At 43.0% G+C, this 21,475-nt stretch overlaps 2 protein-coding genes and 1 long non-coding RNA gene across 6 annotated transcripts in view; 1 reads left to right on the top strand and 2 right to left on the bottom strand.

Annotated features, from left to right (window-relative positions):
- Positions 1–3,030, bottom strand: part of LOC109909031 (ras GTPase-activating protein 2-like) — a 43,144-nt gene extending 40,114 nt beyond the window's left edge. The window contains exon 1 of one of the 2 annotated variants that reach the window (XM_031795924.1): positions 2,831–3,030. In XM_031795924.1, the coding sequence (XP_031651784.1) occupies positions 2,831–2,888 (58 nt within the window). In that variant the 5' untranslated portion in view covers positions 2,889–3,030. The remainder of the gene's footprint in view (positions 1–2,830) is intronic. The other variant, XM_020507889.2, reaches the window with a different exon arrangement.
- Positions 3,031–9,158: 6,128 nt separating this feature from the next.
- On the bottom strand, positions 9,159–20,917 carry LOC109909029 (zinc finger and BTB domain-containing protein 38-like). 3 transcript variants are annotated; one of them, XM_020507884.2, is made up of 3 exons: positions 20,469–20,917; positions 19,797–19,870; positions 9,159–13,735 (listed from the first exon to the last, which is right to left on the bottom strand). In XM_020507884.2, the coding sequence occupies exons 2-3, from the start codon at positions 19,815–19,817 to the stop codon at positions 9,854–9,856; spliced, it is 3,903 nt and encodes a 1,300-aa protein (XP_020363473.1). In that variant the 5' UTR covers positions 19,818–19,870; positions 20,469–20,917; the 3' UTR covers positions 9,159–9,853. The 3 variants fall into 3 exon arrangements, with proteins under 3 accessions (XP_020363473.1, XP_020363476.1, XP_020363475.1); XM_020507887.2 differs by lacking the exon at positions 19,797–19,870; XM_020507886.2 differs by lacking the exons at positions 19,797–19,870; positions 20,469–20,917 and adding an exon at positions 17,601–18,543.
- Positions 14,648–19,803, top strand: LOC116354759 (uncharacterized). The gene is made up of 2 exons (XR_004203976.1): positions 14,648–16,553; positions 16,762–19,803. It is a non-coding gene; the product is annotated as an uncharacterized LOC116354759 (long non-coding RNA).
- Positions 20,918–21,475: the final 558 nt, after the last annotated feature.

The following is a 21,475-nucleotide window of genomic DNA, read 5'->3' as shown; positions in this document are numbered from 1 at the left end:
AACTTCATGATATGGCATGTAGAGGCCTAGTAATTGAATTTATGTATTCAGCCTGGATAAATGAGGATATGGAACTCAGGACTCCCTGAGTGGACTAAAATGGATTGTGTGAGTGACAGTAAGCCTGGCTGGGGTGGCAAGGTGTGGGGCGCACAGGGTGGATGTGGCCTAAATTGAGAGTTGAGCATCACGTAAGATGTGGTCAAAGACACAGCACATCAACTTCCTCCCAGCATGCTCCTGGCTCTGACAGTGGAGTGCTGATTCACAAATGTGAAACACCACGGAAATCTCCAGCCAGGTACACTGCTTGCACCTGGATCAACAGCACAGCAGCAAATGCCCTCTAAAATGGATATACTACAGCACCATAAGGACTGCACACTACAAGTAATAGAGCTCTGTGTCTACATCTGCTCTATAGAGCGCTACCAGGTTCCTGTTTGCATGAATTTACAATAAACACTGTACTTTCATTCAATTCCAAAAAGACTATGACATACAGTAATAAATAGTTTCACACATGACTAAATCAAAACAATATTAGCATGTCTCTCACAACTTTCACTGAGTCCAATGTGTGAAGCTGTGAACCACAAGATTATTCCGTGTGAAGTGGTTGACAGCAGTCTAAATTGGTCCGAGAGGTCGGGAGGGATATATAAGGGTGAGCAGACTTTAATGGGGAAAAGCCAGAGTCAGGGATCAGGCTCTTTAACAGGCTATTAATATGTCTAATCCCAGAAAAGGGCTGTGAAAACCTACAGCAGAGCCCTGAGCTACCACTAAGCCCCGGTGAGCCCGACATGCAGGGGAGTTCAAGCCCTCGCTAACCTCAACGCCATCCTCACAAAAAAAAAAAAACACTGGTCACCGTGGAAATGGAGGCAAGAGGTCAAAGAGCAAACGCCACACTACTACAAACTTCTCTGTTTGTACTGAATAGACTACAACTTCCATTGACACTTTTTAGTTTAAGACATAAACAGAAACCCCAAGAGGAAGAAGAAAGGTTTCGTAAGATGGCAAACAGTTTCTTACCAAGGGTAGTTCCTCAATTTTTTAAATCTTGCTTCCTGGGTGCTCATCAATGCATGGTAGTGAAACTTTCATTTGTTTTGCAGCCGTTGTCTGTGCACAAGCGAGTGCATAATGCGTTCATTTATTTTGCTTATATGCACACCTATGATGACTTTGTGCTGGTGTGCATGTCAACGTGTGTGCTTGTTTGTACATGCATGATAGCATCTGCAGAAGTGAGCATCAGAGCCAGAGAGAGGGGGAGGGGGAGTAGTGGTACTGGTACAGTAGTCTATAACCAAGGGCTTCTCATGATACAGGTACTATGATTAGTGAAAACTCTGATCAAATGAGGAGTCACATCTATCAGACCATTGAGATAACCTCAGATTTTTTTAGCAAAATTCGTACTTTACTAGACTTCCTGAAATCAAGACAGGTTTATGTACGCAATGCTAATTATGTTGTTTTCTCATTTTGCAGTAGATGGACAGTGTGAATGGTCTTGTTCTCTCTCACAGCCACCCTTACAAAGCTGACAGTATTGTATGTGTGCCAGTAACATTCCATCAAAAGATCCTGTTGCGGTACTGTGCTCATTCAAAACTAACAAACTGCCTGCATATAAAAGCCAGGTGCGTGTTTAGGAACTCAAGCAAATTCTTTTCAAATGGTCTTTGACAAAGTTACTTAAATATCTGCCTATAGGCTAGCTGTTAAACACAGATGCAAGTCATGAAATGACATCCTTTATAGAGGATAATGATGGATGACCATTTGGAATTGTGTTTAGGACCTCAAGAAGTCTCTTAATTGCAACAAAAATGCATGCATCCGACATTCATGTGAAACAAGTAATTTCAGTAATCCATCTGTCTTTATGATTATGACTTTTTGCACAGAACTCAACGAAATTACTAAGGAACTTTTATTAATTCCATTGAAATTAATGTTATTTTCCTGCTAAAAGAATAATGGACAAGGATATTTGTGACCAAATATATCCTGAAAGTGTTTAAGTTCCACTCGAAGTAATTTCTTAAAATTCTGGGTAGATTCATGTTTTTTTTCTTAGAAATATGAAAGCAACACAAACCAGCAATTAGCTAGTTAGCTAACCCTGCTGGAGAATAGTATGGTTTAAAAGTCTAAAATGATTTATCAAGTGATGACTAATCTGGAATAGTGTAATTTCGAAACTAGGTAGCTATTTCAACATAATTAACTTCAGCAGCTAACCAACACACGGAGACAACTTCCTGCCACGAGCGTTTCGCAAAATGAGAACAGAGACGCGAGGTAACTAACGTCAACTAGCTATGAATTACACATTCTGATTCGATAGCTATCTAGGTAGGATACAAAACATGGAAACAAGTTATCTGTATAGGGAGTGGCACCGTTTCACTGAAAGCACTTTACGTTCGCTAGTAATATAGACCGCTAGCGTAGCTAACACTTATCTAGCCAGTTTATGTGTTTTGATGCGTGTGTATGGAGAGCTAGCCACTGACTGTACTAGCTAGCCCGTCTTTGCCTATGCTTTTGTCAGGAGCTGGCCTAGCTCTATTAAGGGTGACGTCGGATGAGGAACTGATTAAAATAAATAGCTACATTGCGACAGTGTTTTCTGCAAATATAAAACACGTTTGATAGAGGCCCGGGCAACATTCATTCACAACAATGTCTCATATCTTCATGAAGTGCCTGTGTTGATTGTACCGCGCCCCTTTTTTCCCCACGTCGTTCACTTTGTTAGCCCCCCTCAATTGAAGAATGCTGATACAATAAAGACATTGTTCGCACTTACATATCTTTCCCCGCAGGCTTTGTAAAATCCGAATTCTCGTGTCGTCTTCTTCCGCCATGGTCCGACTTGACTGTGTATATGTCGCTACAGTAGTACATTCAACGCTTTAGCTATCATATCCGTTTATGAATGCAAGCGAAGGGCCAACCTACTGCAGCGTCACTACGAGCGCTATTGGCCGTATGCTGACATTAGACGAGACTGGAGAGACTTGTGTGAATATTCTTCACTGCACAGGCTCTCACAGTTGTTAAAACAAACGGAAGCTATGTGCAGGATTTACAAAAAAATATATAAAAGATGAGAGGATGCTCCTCTTTCTCTCCTGTCTGATGCTAATATTTTGGTACCTGACCTTCAGACAGACAGCTTGCACAGACTATTGTAATTTCTATGCTTGCACTAGGAGCATTTCTTGATATTTTGTTATTTGAAAGTTTAAAATGTTCAGGCCTGCTGCTGATATAGTTTTGAATAGTTGGATTGTTTTTTTCTCTCTCAGTAATACAGGGAACTGGCTATGTTCACTTCTCTCATCTCTTTCTTATTTCAAGGTAGTCACAGTTTGGATGGTGGATTGCTTATCCAAGACTATTCAGGACATTCACAGGGACAGAGGGAATACAGGTATGCACATCTGCCTGTCCAAGGCAAGCATAAATTAAGGTGCCTTGTGCCTGTCTATTCGGGTGCCAATCTTCTTTACACCACAGGAACAGCACCCTAGACCCAACCTTATACTAACTTTAGAAAACCATAGCCCCAGCCTTATCTTCACCCATTTTTTAAAACTGTAACCCATGTCCTTATAACCCCTAACCCTAGCCCCAGTCCATCTTGACCTCAAAACCGAACCCTTTTGTGCCCACTTTATTGCAAGCCCATTTGAAAACCTTAATCCTAACCGTGACCTTATTTCGATATTAGTGATTCCTCATGTAATTTGAACAAAAATACCATGATTTGAGGGATTTTCACTAAATGTAATCCATAGAAGCGTCCTTTTGGAGGAAGGATATTTGACATTTGTATCACTCTTAGAATTAAAGTCCCCTGTTTAGAGGACCTCCGTGGTTCTGGTACTGGTTCCAACACATTTTCGCTTATAAATCGCTCTGTGGACACGGTATATTGAAATGGCTTGTATTGAGCGATAGCCCTGGTTTCCACAGACACAGTAGTATATTTTGTCTGCCTGTGTAACATAGGATGTTAAATCTGAAACAACTTGAAGCTGGGATGTCCCTTCTACCATTTAATTCGCTCTCCCGACTGTCCATCAACTCCTGGCTGAACCCTACATCAGATCCACTGACAAAGTGCACACCTGCAATCCTTACATCATAACGCAGCAGGAGAGAGGGGTTTCATCACAATAGCACATTCAAAGATGAGAGCGATTCATCTAAAATAATTCATAGATTTTAAACAAATCTATTTCTGTTTGTCATTGATGGACAAATTTAATATGATATAATAGAGCTCTATTTGACATTCACAGCGCTGGGGGCAAATGTTTTGATCAAGACTGACCTTTAGAAAATATGCACATTCTCTAACCATAGAGATATGTATTTTACAGTTATAAGGAAGGTGACATATATTATAGTAAGTGATTTTATCATTTGATTATAAAGCACATGTCATTTCAAGCTTTATTCATACAGTTTTGTTGAATAGGAAATATACGTCAAATAAAATATTTTGTATCTTCCTCATATTTGTACTGTGTACTTGCACTTGTGTCCTCATATGACTACACCTGAGCAATTTAAGACTTTTTACCAGAAAGGTGAGATTTGAACCTTTCTTGGATTATGACATATTACTAGTTATTGTTTATGGTCCTCATATGATTAATAATTACTTTCGGGCATTACTTAGATTACATGTAGTTACTGTACATTTAAGAGGCTATTAGAGCGACTGAATGCACCGATTCCGCATGTGTTAATCTCTTGCTCATTAAGGAAAATGAGATTTCAGTCTTTTTTGGGGGTGTGGTTCGATGTTGTAGTTGCTGATGTTTGTCCCCCATGAGACCATAGCAACAAAACCAGTATCACTTCCTCGAAATAGTCCGACTGAATCTAAGATAACTCAAGAAGTCTGTAATTTATTTGAAAGTTTTTGTCTGGGAGGTTTTAATCGTGCAATTTTACACCTAGCTAAGGTGTTTGGTGCTGTATTTATCATGTAAAAAAATGGGCAATGTGTTGTCTTAATGTAAACAAAGTCTGATCCGTGGTCCTGCTGGGAAGTCTCTCACTGTCTGTGAGTTTTGCGGTAGGATTGGATAGAGTGCAATCCCGGCAAATGTGTATCCTGTGTTAGTGGGTAAGTGAGCATTGTCGAAATCAAAACCCTACGCTCAATTAAGTCATGACGAACTTACTTACAAGACTGACTATTACCAAAATTATCCTATTTACACCTTGTAATCAATTTCGACACTACAATACATTTTTTGGACTAATGTTGATGCCACAGGCCTGTTTTCTATCAGAGAAGGTGTCTATTGCCTTCAGTTGTACTTCAAAGCATAATTGAGAAATAATTAAAGTTGGAACATTTGTGACATTTTGGCCTTACCCAGGCCTCCTTTAAGGCTCCATAATGTTTCATCTGTAGGTGCTACAAAGCAAAAATGTGTCATTTGAAGCTTTACCGCTTGTTCTGTAATATTAGTATTTTGATTTCAATAATAATTGTCTTATATTACAGAGCAAGCGGTTTCATATGACAGCAATTTCTGCTTTGTAGCACCCACATATTAAACACTATGGAGTCTTAAAGGAGGCCTGGGTAAATGTCACATTACAGGTTCAATGAATTATTTCTCAATTATGCTTTAAGATACAAATGTCAAGTATGTCAACAATCCTTCCACCAAAGGAACCTTATATAGACAACATTTTGTGGAAATCCCTCAAATCTGAACATCTTTTTGTTCTAGTTTTGTGAAGGAATCACCCATATGGATGTTTTATCTGTGACCACCTCATTGAAGGAAGTAGATTAGATGACCAGATGCTTGTCAGGAGAGGAGACCAGTGTGATTCAATTTGCCGTTTCTATAAACCAGAGAAGTTTTAATGTGTAAACCTAACCTACTTTGCATTTGGTTATAGGTATACATGTGTTCCTTATGGGTATCAGCCATGACTATGCTTTGAATTGTCAAATATGTGTTATTCATCAATAACTATTTAGACTGTGTAGCTAGTTGTAAATAGTCAAACTCTCATGGCCTGTGACTCACAGCCACCTCAATGGTTTATCTTCATTAACACAGTCAACTTACTAATTGAAGGAGCAGAGAGTAGTCGTTAAGGTTTATCCAGAAGCTGGTAGCATTGAGTAACAAGGGGGTTGTGGAGGATTAAGGAAAGTACCGTAGTACCTAATAAACCTGTTACCAGATCAGAGCCAGTCCCAACTCCAGGGGCATGGAGAGAGGGGAACATCTGGATATTGTGTCATGTGGGCCAGACTCTAAAATGTTGAGGGATGATGGGAAAGGAATTAACTTCTCAGATTGGCTGACCCCGAGGCCACCAAGTGACTGTCCAACAGAGCACCAGAGTAAACAGACAGTCAGATTTACTAAGCATTTGCACTTTTGCAAAGTCTACACACTCTTCATTTACCAAAGGAAATACAACTGAGAAGTAAAGAGAGAGGTAAGAGGTAAAACATTTAACACAAAGGTAAAAAGAAGCATTCAGTAAAGAAAACTGTAAAAATATTTTATGACTTAGATTTGTTTTTATTTCTAATTGCCTTATGAAAGTAAGAGCTGCAGTGCAAGGACTTACCAATGATGGCCTCCTGTTATGGAGCCAGATAGCTGCCAAAAGGTTGAATGTATGTATAATTAAGATCGTAAGAAAATCCATAAGTAAATTGTTAGGATCAAAAGAAAAGCCATGTGTGAAACATGAAACCTAACCCTTAAATTAGATCTGTAAATGTACAAATTCTGTTACGACTATGAATTAACATTTATACGTTCAATTCTTACTTTAAGTCTCCCTTTACTCGGTTACAGATATTTTTTATACGTACAAACTTTTGTCAGGAATGTGGCATCTGCAAAGGACATGAACCGGACGTAGCTAGTTAATCAAGCAACTCTAGCCCAGACGTAGAGTTGCTTTGCAGCATCCGGTTTAATTTCCAAAATAAAAGTCTAAAGCTTATTTAGAATGGCATTCGATAACGACGTTATACCAGTAGATGGCGTAGTATAGGCTTGGGCCTTCAGCAAATGACTTGTGTGAGAATGATACCATAAAGACACAGAAGAGCCTTGTCTAGAATAACCACCCGAGCTGCAAAATAGAAAGTAAATATGATTTGGGCTAAGCCTATTCCGCTATCTAAATATGCTGTGTTATTTAATGGCCTTATAATTGCATAATACATGTTTATAGCCACGTGGGGCTACTGTGGTGATCATTTAACCTAATGAATCACATTCTTTCCACTATTTGGGAGCACGGACTGTAGGCCTTATGCGAATTCCACTCTATGTAGGCTTGTTATAGCCATTTGTGTTGCAAAGTCCCATCACGCAAAGGCTATATCCATATCAATAAATGAGACAAAACAAAATATTGATTAAGTCTTCGCTATAACCTGTCCTGAGCGAAATAGCCAAGGTGTGCCAAATAGCCTATTCTTATTCCCAGATCTGTTTTCCCTATCAGCCACTGCATGTGATTCTTCAACTATTTTGTTTAACATTTATTTAGAGGCCTGTGAGTTAGGGTCTCTTCTTAAAGGGAGGACTATAATTAAAAACAGTTATAACAGTTATAAAATTCAAATAGTTCTACAATTATTCCACAAGACACCAGTACCTAAAATTACAGCCTAAATTGCAATGCCTTTAAGTTGAAGGCCTATTTAAAAAAATATATATATATAAATATTAAGCATTGAATTATTGAAGTGATAGGCTAAATAACTTTTGGAGAATTATGATAATTTTGAATACACACATGGATTTCAATAAACAAATGGATAAGACTGTTTTCTTTTCTTTGATTTAGTTCCTATTGGAACTCAGACAAATGACTGAATGGATGACATACTGACTGAATTAAGGACGACTTAAATGTTCAAATATGTTGGAATTTAACATATGCTCTGGCTACTAGGCAAATAGGCCTATATTAGGGTATAATGACTATGGCTGCATGCCTCCAGAAGGGCATCTCCTGAGATTGAGGGGTGCTTTTCTGAAGGTGTATGATGCTGTGGTGCTGCATGGAGATCAATGGCGATCAACTGGGCAGCAGTGTTATGGAGGGAAAAGCCTATAAGGAGACTAAGACCACTGCAGCAGAGTTATTGAAAAGTGTGGCAATAAGCTTATGCCAGACTCCGCCTACGTTTAACCTCTCCCTTGTTCATTTCAAAGTCCATATGTCCATGACCAAATTCATATAAGTCATGACAAATTATAAACCCTTCCTACAGAATATGCTTTGGCAAGATTTTAAGTGATGAAATAAATTTCATAACACCACTCCAGTGATCATAATTAATAGATTCACCAAACAGCTATTATTATTCTGTGTTTCATTACTCCTGGTATATACTACTGGTTATGATTGCAGATGGAGCCCAGAGAATTGCATGGTGCAATATTGTATTAGTCATATGTTGATAAGGTGTATGCATGGGGATGTCCACGTCACCCAGAGATATGCCCATGCTGTAGAGATACACCTAGCGGACTGAAACTTCACTGTTGTAGGTGTAATACAGCTAGTGCTATCTAGACTTGCCCTGGCAAACAGATCCATTACATTAGCTACCTAAATGTGAACTCAACTGAGGAGTAATAGAGAATGGAGACTTTTAACTTGAAAACGTGCAGGATACCTCTTTCCTGTTTCCCCGACTTACGTTTTTTTGTACTGTGTTATACTTGTCCGTGTAGCACTTCTTACAATCCGTTGGGTGTAAAATAACATTTTGTTGGTGAGATGAAACTTCCAAAACTCTGAAAGATATTATTGTATGTCAGAATTACAACACAAGATTTGTTGAAGCCTAAAATGTTAGTCCATAATTAACATGGTATTTATATGTTCAAAGATTAAATTTCACGCTTACGTTTCACGCATGGCTTTTCTTACGATCCAAACAATTTACGTCTGGATTTTTGTCACGATACGTACATTCAACCTTTTGGTAGCTATCTGGCTCCATATCCTGTGTACTTATTTAATCCAACAACAGGAGGGTGTGTGTGTACCATGCAATAATTAGTCCTCTTAATTCCAGAATGTAGCATAACAGCTCTTCTTGGCAATTCCAGACCGGTTGATTGTTTATTTATCTAAATAACCCAAGATACATGAATATCAAAACAGACATCTGTGCTCTCCTCTTGTCATGATCTACTTGTTCATTCATGAGTTATTCCCTCTGACACACAAACTGCATTTTGTCAACTTTGTAACATGTCATGTATATTATTTTGAAAGACACACATGGGGATTCTCCTTCATTTTGATGGTGCATGTGGTGCTGTCAGTGGTAATGACACTACCAAAGTGGTGGACAGACTATTTATATGAATGGTAGCCTATAAAGTCAAAAATTCGAATTATTATAAAGTGCAAATAACTATGCACAGTTAGCATATGTATAGAATATGGACCGCACAATCATTATGAAATAGTCTCAAAAAGGAAGAAAAAAAGTACAAAAATAAATCCCCTTTTTTAAAAAGATTTGTGTTATAAGAATGAAGAAAATGCAATTTACATAGATGTCAGTTAGGTCCTCATATTCAATATCTGCTGTTCATTGGCAACTTATTATATCTGTTTTCCAGACCCGGGTCAAAAACATAACAATCCAATTATGTTTTCAAAGTACTTGAGGTGCGCTTGATTTAGTTTGGGTCCATTATTTTGGGCAAACTAACCTATATCAAGCACAGCATATTGACATATGTATTTTACTGTTGGTCTGCAACTTACTGCATAGGCATATAGTCACTTAAAAGTATTTCCCTCCTGAATGATAAGTATTATCTTTGTTAAAAGGACTCCTCTTTACACTGTATGTACACTTCTCTGACTTGGGCGAGGAGCGAGTGGTCCCCCTAGTGACGGAATCTCTTTTCAGATGTGTAGAAGAAGACTGCCCATAGCTAAAATGACTGTCTTCTCCTGGTGTGGTCAGAGGGGCCTTTTGACTGGGTGTCTCTCTACCCATAAAGTCTACTTGCTTCTGCATTTTGGAAGTGAGGTTTTTCTGATGTTGCCGTTTGTGTTCAAAGCACTTTTTAGACTTTCTATACTGCTTTTCTGAAGGGGAAAGAGAAAAGGTGTCAGTGCAGGGGGGTGACATTGTAGTTTTTATGTTGGAGTTTCTCTCTTTCTGATAGTGTCCATCACTGTTTATTCTAAATGGATGTTCTTTTTTGGGCGCCACTGACATGTAGTCACCTGTGTCCTCCCATTCCTCATACTTAGGCTCTATCTTCTCTGTTGAGAACCTGCATAGTGATCCCGCTGGCACTTTTCTCTCCTTGTCGATGCTATATTGATCCTCCCCTTCCTCTGTTTTGATGACAAGCTTTTTCAGATTTAGGCCTAAGTCCAAAGTTGCTGGCCGTTTTGGGACTGTGGGGTAGTCGTCGTTGCTGTACCCCTTTCCTGCTGTCTCCTTGTGTTTTTTTTCATGGCTCTTCTTGGTTGCGAGGTAGAGGAAGCGCTGGGGGCAGAAGGAGCAGCGATACCGCTTCTCTGTGCTGGAGCTGCGAGCACAGTTGTCAAAGCAGGAGCCATTTTCCATACAGCTCTTGCATATGTAATCCCTGCTGTCCTCAGTGGCCTCGCAGTTGGCACTGGAGGTTTCCCTGGGGGGACACTGCTTTGCGCAGGTCCGACAGAAAGTTGGGTGGCAGCCAATGACATGTGCTCTCAGACCCGATGCCGTTATGAAGGTGCTTGCACAGATGTCACAGGTGTACGTAGTCTTTGGACTGGTGTTTCTGAGACGTTGTTTCAGCTCTGTACCCTCGCTGGAGATGCTCACTTCAGCTCTTCTGCATCCTTTATCCACGTAGTCTTTTCTGGCCCTGGGCACTATTGAGGATGTCATGGAATAGCGTAGACAACGTATCTCTTTTCTGTGTTTGGATCTCAGTTTCTTACTCTTCTTCTTGGGTTTGTAAGAGTAATAGGGACGCCAGAGCTTGTCAGCTGTGTCACGGTCAGTGTGGTCATCGCATGGCTCTGGCTCTATGACAGAAGTGACCTCTGTCCTGAAGCGGAGGCTGGAGCTCTCCATGCTGCCCTCTGCAGGTCGGCCCTGGTCCCAACACCTCTCCTCTACCTGGTTCCCGCTGCTTATTTTCCTCTTCCTGGGGAACAGCTTGGAGCCCTTGATCCTCCGGCGAATGATGGCCTCGTTGCCAATTTTCACTGTGATCTGGCAGAGTGGCAGAACATGACCATCCACGGAGGGACCTGGACACGCAGGCGTGGCAATATATGTTTCAGTTTCCCCCCCTGCAGTCTTGCTAGGTTCCAGGCTCTCAGCCCCTGGCATAAAAAGCTGACTGGTCATGGCTTCAATTTTCTGTGCTGCAGCTGAGAGCTCACATAGCCTGTTCAGAGAGCTGGGTGGGTTGATTTTTAGGAACGGTAGATTATGACTGTTGCCCTCCGGGTTCTTAAACCCTTGGAATGCGGCGCCATCTCCATAGTCCAGTGCAGGGGACTCCCCACCTGCCTGCATTATGGCCAAGGGGGTTGTATAGCTATATGGAGGCCCATTATGTTCGGAGTGAGAGGCCTGTTTTCCTGTGCCTGCATCTTGGTCTGCATCTTGGTCACAGGGCTGATCAAAACTGATGCGTGGCATTACTGATGCTACCGCTTTTGGAGTGGCCATGAATGTCACAGGCATTGAGAATAAAGCAGCATCTTGCTTACCCATAGCGCCAACATCTTCAAATGGAAGGATGGGAGAGCTGCATCCCAGTGGGGCCTGCTCGCTGCCCTGCAGCTCCTCTGAATAGGTCTGACTGTAAGTCTTGTACCGTCTCTTTCTAAACTTCATAGGCAGAAGCCTGTAGAGTTTGACGGGGTAAACACTGCCCTTAAATCCACCATTTGCTGACTTCTTATTCACAGACAATCTGGGATGGATTCCGTGGAAGGCCTTCTGGTGGTTCTTTAGGATGTAGTAGGTCATGAAGGTCTCTAAGCAGAAGATGCACTGGTAGCGACGCTCACCTGTGTGCCAGATCTCGTGTTTGGTGCGATACTCGGCTAGGGCAAACACTTTATTGCAGTAGTGACAGGGGTACGCCCTCTGCCAGGAGTGCACATTCTCGTGGCGCTTCAGGCTGGAGATGGTCACATATGCCCGTTTACACACACTGCAGTTATAGACCCTCTGGCCTCCACTAGGTTTCACTAACCTATCTACAGCCTGCAGTGTTTTTGAGGTGGGGTTCATTTGGAGGCTGGTTGGAGGGAAAGGGTCAGGGAGTTCAGGAAGAGATAACTGGACATTAGTTACTGTATTGTCCATGCTGTCTGAATAATGGTCTGCTCCGTCCTCTTTGCCTTGGGGCTCGTGTTCAGGCGAGCCCCTCTGTGCTTTCGGGCACACCGTCTCGTGGTTCCGCAACCGCTTCAAATGCATGAACTTCCTGCGACAAAACTTGCAAAACAAATGACTGACAAACCTTTTTTTGTGCATTTCTGTGTGTACTGTGAGAAGTGCTTTATTGGTGAATATCTCTGGACAGTGCTCACAGCCATAGATTGATATGCTATCTTCTGTGTGGGGTGAAAGTGGAGGTGGGTCCAGTTCCCTGTAGCCATTATCCATGGCTAGAGGCAGCTCATTGGCCCTGCTTGTATGCACATCTGTCTGCGGGTATAATGACGGGGGTGACGTTCCCACAGGTTGTACAGTGGGCTTAATTAATGCCCGGCTGCTTCCAGTAGGATGCACAGGTTCAAGTGCTACAGCCAGTGTTGGAGGTGTACTTTTATTCAAAGCGGCTCGTAGTCTGTGTCGCTTTTTGAGTGGGCCACTATTCCTGTTGGTCAGTTGCCTTGATTGGGACTGTGTGGGTTTGGTGCCCTTCTTGTTGTCCTCCTGGTTGCCAGCCCTGTACTCAGGGGCCCTGGGTCCCTGGCTGATGACTGCGTAGGAGTGCTCCGACAGCGCCTGCATGGGCTCATTGTCCACCGCGAGGGGGAAGGGGGCAGGGCAGCCCGCTGGGGTCTGTCCAAGGTCAGGTGACTGCCTTTTCCCACTGTGCAGGTCTAGTGGGGTGAAGAGGTTATTCCCAGGACCCACCTCAGTGATAGAGAAAGCATTGGTGATCCGCGGGCCTCTTGCACTGTCTGGCTGATCTGGCCTGGAGGTCTTCTCCTTTGCTTTACGGGGCCCACGGGCCTTACTATGGCCTGTGGTCTTAACAGGGTTGGTTGAGGTCTGGATCTTTGGCCCACCTGAGTCCTGCCTGTCTTGTTCCACTAGTTTCTCTAAGAAGGGAATCCCCAGTCTTTTTCCAGCTGCCATCAGGCATCTAGTGTCCTCTGTGCTAGGTGATGATGTCACCTTGGAACAGTAGATGAGGTTGAGGATGCTGGCAAACACCTCAGACCTCAGGTCCATGAGCTCCAGCACCTGGCTAGAAGTCCACACCTCAGGGGAGGTGAAGGCGCTGCGGAAGTATCCGCTGCAGGCAGCCAGGATGTTCCGGTGGGCCCGGAACTTTACATCCTCCACCACGATGGTGACATCACAGAAGAGGCCCTGGGAGCGCTGCTCGTTGAGCCTGCTGAGGAGCGCCTGGGGATGGGAGCTGTCCACCAGGCCCTGGGTGCAGGGAGATGCCACCGTCATCTGCAGAGAGGACATAAAGGAAACAGGCATTCTAATTGGCTTCAAAACATAGATAGCCAATTGCTTATGCACGTTGCTTATATTCACAATATGAACACATTCATTACATTTGTACCAACTGAGTCCAGTTGGTAGAGGATGGCGCTTGCAACGTCAGGGTTGTGGGCTCGATTCCCACGGGCGACAAGTATGCACTTACTGTAAGTTGCTCTGGATAAGAGTGTCTGCTAAATAACTCAAATGTAAAAAATATGAAATGACTTTCTGGAATGATAAAAGAAAAAACATGAAAAGGGTGCACACATTTTCTTATGTGGAATTGGAAATCGTTATTTATTCTGCGTTTTGATTCTTTGGTATTTCAAATCATTTAGGCTAGAGTTGTGCAAACAGTAACAATTCCTTCCATACAGGAATAGGATTTAAGTTACTTTGATGAAGCATGGGCATGGGCTGGATTTGGCAGTAATGGCCTTATGGAAATCAAGTGGAATGTGTGTCAGTTTTATAGGAAAGCAATCCAGCTGTTCTTACTTTGTCACACTAGATGGCAGCAACGTTTAAGGAGGTGATGCTGGCATGCCATACCTTGAAGAACTGTAGGCCATATGTTACTTGCCACAAGCCTATTCAAATAGATTAACCATAACAATATCTAGTTCTCATGAGAATATACTAATGTAATACTTCTGTAAAAAGTTACAACGGCACAAAGATGTCCTCTTGACATTACCCTTAGAAAATGTTCAGTGCTTTGAATAACCATTATACATGAAGAATTTATAATGATTCTATTTTGAAAACCCCCCCAAAAAACGCCTGGAAATACACCTGGAAATAAGAGCACTCATCATTGTTTGAAAACCAATTAAATTCAACTCCTTGCTTACAGACACTATTCTATTTTACATTTTGAATAATTCCCTTGATTGTGATAGAAATATCTATTTGTAACCTATTCCTGAAGACTTATTGCTTCCTGGAGACTTTTGTTGTTGACCAAGCTGATGAGGCACATTAGGCTACTTAATGCAGAATGACTACAGTCTGGAGGCTTAATAAACCCTGACTAAGCATGCACTAGTGAAGTGCCTGAAGCAAAATGACTTCCACCCAGTGATAAAGCTGGTGGAGTGGAAACTACAGTGAGGGCAATGTTGTGATTCAGCCAGGATGTGGACTCGTTCTATCTACTTCAGTCAGTCGTTTAATGCCGTTCCAGGTGACCAGCCATGCCAGAGTCATCGCCCTTACTGGCTGGCAGGTACATCAGCATATTTCATACTGAGAAGCACACTGGGTTCAGGTTGATGGCAGTATATGAGATGGGGAAGATTGTCTCCCCTGACTCATTCGTCCTTTCTGCCCCTAGCATTAGTTAATTATCCGTAAGCACTGGAGGAATGTTTTGACCCACACACAGCTTAGTCAGAGCTAACACAGGGATACTTAACCAACACTTTATAATCGAGACTGGGCAGCTGCACTGGGCTATAGAGCCACTGTAGAGGAACGACCACCATGTTGACTCCTGCTGAGACGATTTAGCTCTTTTTAGAGCAGAATTCAGTTGCTAATCCAGTCACTAATGCAGCTTACACAAAACGCCATCTGCTTCACTATATGCATCTATAGACATCTGTAGAGCATTCCCACTGGGCACACGCTCGTTGCTTCCACGTTGCTTCCACGTCATTTCAATGAACTTACATTGAACCAAATGTGGAATAGATGTTGAATTGACACCTGTGCCCAGGGGGTTGTTTTATGTTTGTGTGTAATGGCAATAATATGCTGAGTCTTCCGATGCTGTTGCATGTGGGTCAATGGGATTTTCATGTCTCTTATCTTTCTGTCTAACCTAAGAGAAAATGTAAACAGCACAGCACTTCCTGTGTGTTTCACCCAGGGGTGTGCCTATGTCACTGTGTGAATTGGTCTGAGACAACGCAACTCCTCTGTCAGACTCTCACACAGGATGATGCTTAGGTTACACGCAAAGACAAATAGCTCCAAATAGCTTCTGCAGTTAGCCTAAATGTAGCCTACTGGTATCAGCATTCTTTCTTTTTTTACTTTCTGTTTGCATGACTTATTAACATGATTCTGCCTATATGCTGCTGATGCCTAGGCTATATAGTTCTATTTTTATGAGCATCCTGTGATTTTTGTCCCTGACTTCTATCCAAAGAGGTCTCTGGACACTTTTTAAGATCAGCGTCACAACATACTTCCTAATGCAAAATGTCTTCTTTCCCTGTCAGACATGAAAGATGTAACCCTGATGTCCGGCAGAGGTGCTTCGGACAGCATCACAGCTTTGCTTACAGAGAGAACAAGGCTATCTGATGGTATAGGTCGGCTCTGCAATTGTGGCATTGTTGTTATGCATATAGTACGACCGGTTATACATATGCGCTACAAAATGCTGTTACTGTAATTTTCCACGGCATGGTGGCCATTTTCTATTTTCTTTTTTATCCTCGTTGTTGGTGAGCTGTTGGGGTAGGTTAAAATGGCTGCCCGTTTATGGGGTACCGTTTGTCCCTGCTCCAGATTGCCATTAGACCATGATGTTGAGATGAGACCCCTTCTTCTTAACAAAAATATCACTTTCCATATACCCTCGGTTGAATACTTCCCGAGAGGCATTCCTATTGCACCCAGTTGCTTGTTCACCTACATTACACCTACGTGTGTTTTTAATATCATTGAAACTGTTCTCATTTTCAGGTCTGTTTCAACTGACTGTCCTAAGCATTACGTGCTACATATTACTCAGAAGAGGCAGGGAAGAATGAATAACCTAACGACAGAGGTTAGGTTTACATAATTGCACAGCAATAAACCATACATTCAGCCCCAGGCCATAAACACTTTAATTTGACTTAACATGTCTGTATTGAAACATAAAAATATGTAGTTTTTTTTGTAACTTAACTTATTAAAGTGATCACGCATCCTTGTTTGAAAAAAATATATAATAATCTTAATAAAATACAGATTTTTGCTAATGTTTCCTCTAGGTGCCATGATTACAATATGGCTGGCAGCAGACCGAGAGAAGAGAAGCCTCGCCGTATCGCTGGGAAACAGCCTCCTGCCTCCCCGTCTGACAGGCCTCTGTTGTCACGGCAACATGCTGTGGCGCAGCGCATATTAGGATTCAGATTCAGATGGATGGCGGGGCAGGCGGGCAACTGCATTAGCTGTCTGGGGATTTGGTTTGGTCCTTCCTCACAGAGAGCCCTGCCTGTCTGCGAGCCCCAGCACTGCAGATCTCTCATGCTCCAACGCCACTGCAATGGAGGCTTTCCGCCCTTTGTTTCCACTCTGGATATGTGTCGGTCGGTGTGTGTGAGAGTCTGCAGCAGAAATGCAGCAGTCCGAAGGACTTTCTCTCTCTTCCGCTTACGGCAAGCGATGTGCTTCAGCCTTGATGCTGATTTCCCCTGGTTTGTGCCGCTTTCCATGCATTTTCATCTGGAAATAGCCTGCATGTCTGCCGGTTTCAGTTGATTATTTTCAATAAGGGCTGATATGACCAATTCTCTCATCTTGATGTGGTTTACTCTGTTCACATATTGAGCGGAAATGTTGAATTAGTCAAAGGATGTCTCTTTGCCACACCCTAGTTCACTGTGCCTTAGAATATCATTCGATGTGCATTTCAAAACCTGAAAAATGTAAATCCCCTAATTGCTGTGAACCACAAGGCGAGAAAAAAACAGTCTCGAATGCAAGCTGTCTAGTCAAACAAAGAGCGAAAATGTCATAGCAGAACCCACACTCAAGCCACCCCGTGCAATATGTGTATTTCTGTTAAAAAGCAGTTGTAGATTGGGTGGAAACGTGCAGAACATACCTTTGCGAATCAGAGAAAATGACACGGAAGGCGAACAGCTGACACAGAAAACGAACAGCCAAAAACATTACAGTGTCCCCTCTACTGTACAGAAGAATTTTTAAAAAACTTTGAAAGGAAGGCGAAAGTATACACTTTTTTTTTTCTAGACTTGTCGCTGCCCAGTGGTGCCGTTAGAGGCAGAGCTTTCGCTGTTGTCTTTCTTACCTCTCCCTCTCTCACTCCCTCCCTCTCTCTTTCTACGCTGCTCACTCCAACGTCCACGTCCTTTGCCTCTCCCTAGGTCCTGGTCGAGTACGCCGCTCTCTCCTCTTCCACCCAGTCCTGTCCTGGCTTGCCCCAGCTCTCAGACCATTGACCACAGGATTCCCACATGAACGTTTAAAAATAGCTAGATTGGACTATGGGTCTGTCTGCTGCCTCTCTGCTGCCTGGGCAACTTGAGTCCAGCGGCATCTACTCTGCAGTCGCCAAGCAGGAAACGGCAACTTTATTAAGCATGGCTGAGGACGGTAAGACAGAGCGGCTCAGTGCTACATCACACACCCCTACGCCGTGCTGCACAGATCAGAGAAAACACCTAGGCTGCACGCCTGCTAGCGCGGTTACAGCGATACAACTTCAACCATACTACAAAGCGCACCCACAATCACATTTCTGCTCGACCTCCACACCGACACCATTCATACTGTATCTTACAGGGAAGCTGGATCTGTAGCTCACTTTCAAACACGTCACATCACACTCGCCATCTGTCTCATGCCTATGCACACAGGCACTTTCTCTTTGTGCTACCGTGTACACTCAAACCCTCTCTCGCTCTTTGTCAGCACGTCTGTGTACATTGCAGTGCATTGCCTCATGAACACAATTAGCCTGCTATGCCCTTGTTTGTATATAGCAGCATGATCAATGAGATATCGGCGACTACATATAGCTTATTTATCTCGCCTGCATCTGTGCACTTTCAAAGTTAGAAAAAAAGACTGAGGAGAGAGCTGGAGGAGAGGAGGACAGTGGGTTCGTCTTTGTAGAGGCTGCTGATGGATGGGAACACAGAGGGATGCCTCAGCACTGCAGAGTGCAGGTGGGAGGGGCTAAACCAGGCAGGCAGGGCACTGTTATCCCTGCCAGCTGCTGTAGACGCAGACAGCCGTTTTATACGTATGAAGACCGAGGTTTTATCACAAGTGTTTTTGAATTTGCATAACGTGTCTCCGCTTTCTTTCTGGGCTTAGGGATACAGCTTGTGCACCCGAATGTGAAAACCATGCACATTGTATATTTGACTTAGGTGTCAGAACAGATTGGCCTCATGAAACAAATGGGAGACATTCGCTGTGCACGTTCTACCAGTGTTAGTTCAGTTTATCATGACAATCCCCATGCCTCTGTCCCCTTCTGCTCTCTGTGCTTTCTCTGTCTGCTCAGCCGTCTGCCAGATATTTCTGGTGCAGGCCTACCCAGCTTGATTGTTGTCGTTACCTGAGTGCAATCAAGGCACCTGTCTGCTTGCGTTGGCCTGGGGAAGCAGGTCGCCAGCCTGGCACCACGCCAGTCCTCACACTCCTGTAAGCCGCTACACTTTGGCATGACCTTGTTGCTATGGCAACCGTATAAGAAAACAGTGCTACCTTAAAAGCATGGTGTTATGGAACATTAAAGGTTGCAAACCTTACGGGGCCTGGGAGGGAGCCTCGTAAAACCAGAGGAAATATGATTTGCCATGTTTGGGTGGCCACTATCATGTCTCCATATTGCAATTTCTATTTATCTCTGTTTTTTCCCTCTGGTGTCTTTCCGTTCTCTTCCTCCATGCCTGCTATGTATGGTTAATGGTCTTGCCTGCTTCCTCACCCTTTTCCTGTATTCGTAGTCTTGCCTGCACAAATCGATTTCCACTGGTACACTGCAGATGAACACGACATCCAAAAACAAATAAGCCTAGCTCTCCTTTACCCTCCATGCTCTTTGTTCTTTACAGTTTTGAGAACTGCAAATGAAGTGTCTGCAGTACCTACCGTTTGTCTTGCTCACCACAACCTCTATCCCACATTATTTTAGTACTTCAAATGTTTTGCAAACTAAGAGTACAGGAAGAGCAGTTGAAATTTGAACAAATCATTTGGACAAATTATATTGCTATGAACACAGATGTATTATTTGTGGAAGTTGGAGAAATAAAAAGGATCTAACCTGCTGATTCATTGTTGCCATTTTCTGTGACGAATTCTTATTTCACTCTTGAATAATTGCTTGGAGATTCTTCCCTGTCAGACAGATCACATATCAACAATGTTTGATGTGACTTTACCGTTTACTTTTCACATTTCATCTAGTTTTAATAGAAATTGTGTAGATGTTTTCCTTTATTCTGACATCCTCGATTTGTTTGGCACACCCATCCATTAAATGCATTACAGCTGGGATATTTTCAAAACCACAACAAAAGAAGCCTTTACTGCCTCAGTCAGTCTGTAGCCACTTGCTAGGGCGTAGACTAGAGGAACATTGATCGTCAGGGAAACCGAGCCCAGCTGGGGCCTAGACTAGAGGAACATTGATCGGCAGGGTAACAGAGCCCATAGCGCAAGCCTGACTAGGCCTTGTTCTCTCTCTCAAAACACACACACTCTGCGTACATAAACACTGACCCTCATTACTGTTGCGCTGGCACATCCAACTCACACTTGCTCAGTAGCCGACCAACATTTTTCCTCCCGGAAGGTCCTACATGCCCGTTCGCTGTCGCTATGGAAGTGAGCAGTCCCTCTGTGGAGTGTGTGTGTGTGTGTGTGTGTGTGGGAAGGAGAGCTCTAGCTAGCCAGCTCCAGACCCGCTCTCTCTGGGCCTAGTCATGGAATTTACCTTCAAACTTCTCCTCTGTTAACTGGTGGCTGGCTGCCGGTGTGTGTCTGGGCCCAGCCTGGGCACACAGCTTCTGTCTCCAGTCCTCTCCTGAGACGCTGCCCGTCTGGAGGCCGATGAGGCCCTGACACTGCTGCGTCACTCCTGCTGCATCACTGACCCACAAAGAAGAGGGGTTGGGTGGTGGGAATGTGTTGCAAGGAATTAAACGAAAGAGGGTGAGCTCTGCCTGAACACTCAAATAGAGAGAGAGTGAGGCTTCCGGGCTGGTCGGCTGTCGCAGGCCTAGCCACTGGTATTCAGGAAGTAGAGCCAGAGACCGATCTCTTATTGTTACGTAATGAATATTTTTCCTCCCAGACCCAGCTGAGGAGGCGGTGTTTAGCGACTGACTCAGGCTAATAATAGAGCTCAGTACCATTCAGGGCTGTGTGTGTGTGTGAGGGAGACTGATCCATTTCACTCCCCGAGGTGAGGTATTTGGACACAGTTGGTTGATTGAATGATTGATTGGTCGATTGAATGATTGATTGGTCGATTTTTACAACTTAAAGACACCGTTTTTTAATGACGGTATTGTTTCAAAACTTATCTCCATTGTCTCCTTTGTGATGTTGCAATGTAGAGATGTATTTTTATCAATAAACATGTTCTCTGTTTTACATTACTCTCCCCTTATAATGTGAAGGGTGAGAATTAGTTATTTTATTTAAATAAATTAAGTGGGGTTAATGGCACATCTTACTGACTTATACTACTAAAAAAAATTACAAATCCCCAGACAATCTTACCTTGCAGTTAGTTCACACCTTTTTCTGTGACACATGCTAAGTAGGCCTACCTTCGATGACATTCAAACTCATGCCAGTGTGGTTACAGTTCAACAGTAACGATTACGTTGGTCTGACTGGTAGCAGTTGTTTTGCACACGTGACCTTTGTTTTATTCAATCCACCTCCTGACGTAAGGATCTGCACATCTCTGCCACTTTGCTCCCTCTGCTGGCT

The sequence above is a fragment of the Oncorhynchus kisutch genome, linkage group LG18 (genome assembly GCF_002021735.2).
Source record: "Oncorhynchus kisutch isolate 150728-3 linkage group LG18, Okis_V2, whole genome shotgun sequence".
NCBI lineage: Eukaryota > Metazoa > Chordata > Actinopteri > Salmoniformes > Salmonidae > Oncorhynchus > Oncorhynchus kisutch.
The sequence above is the reverse complement of the archived record's forward strand: the minus strand, read 5'-3'. Positions and strand labels throughout refer to the sequence as shown.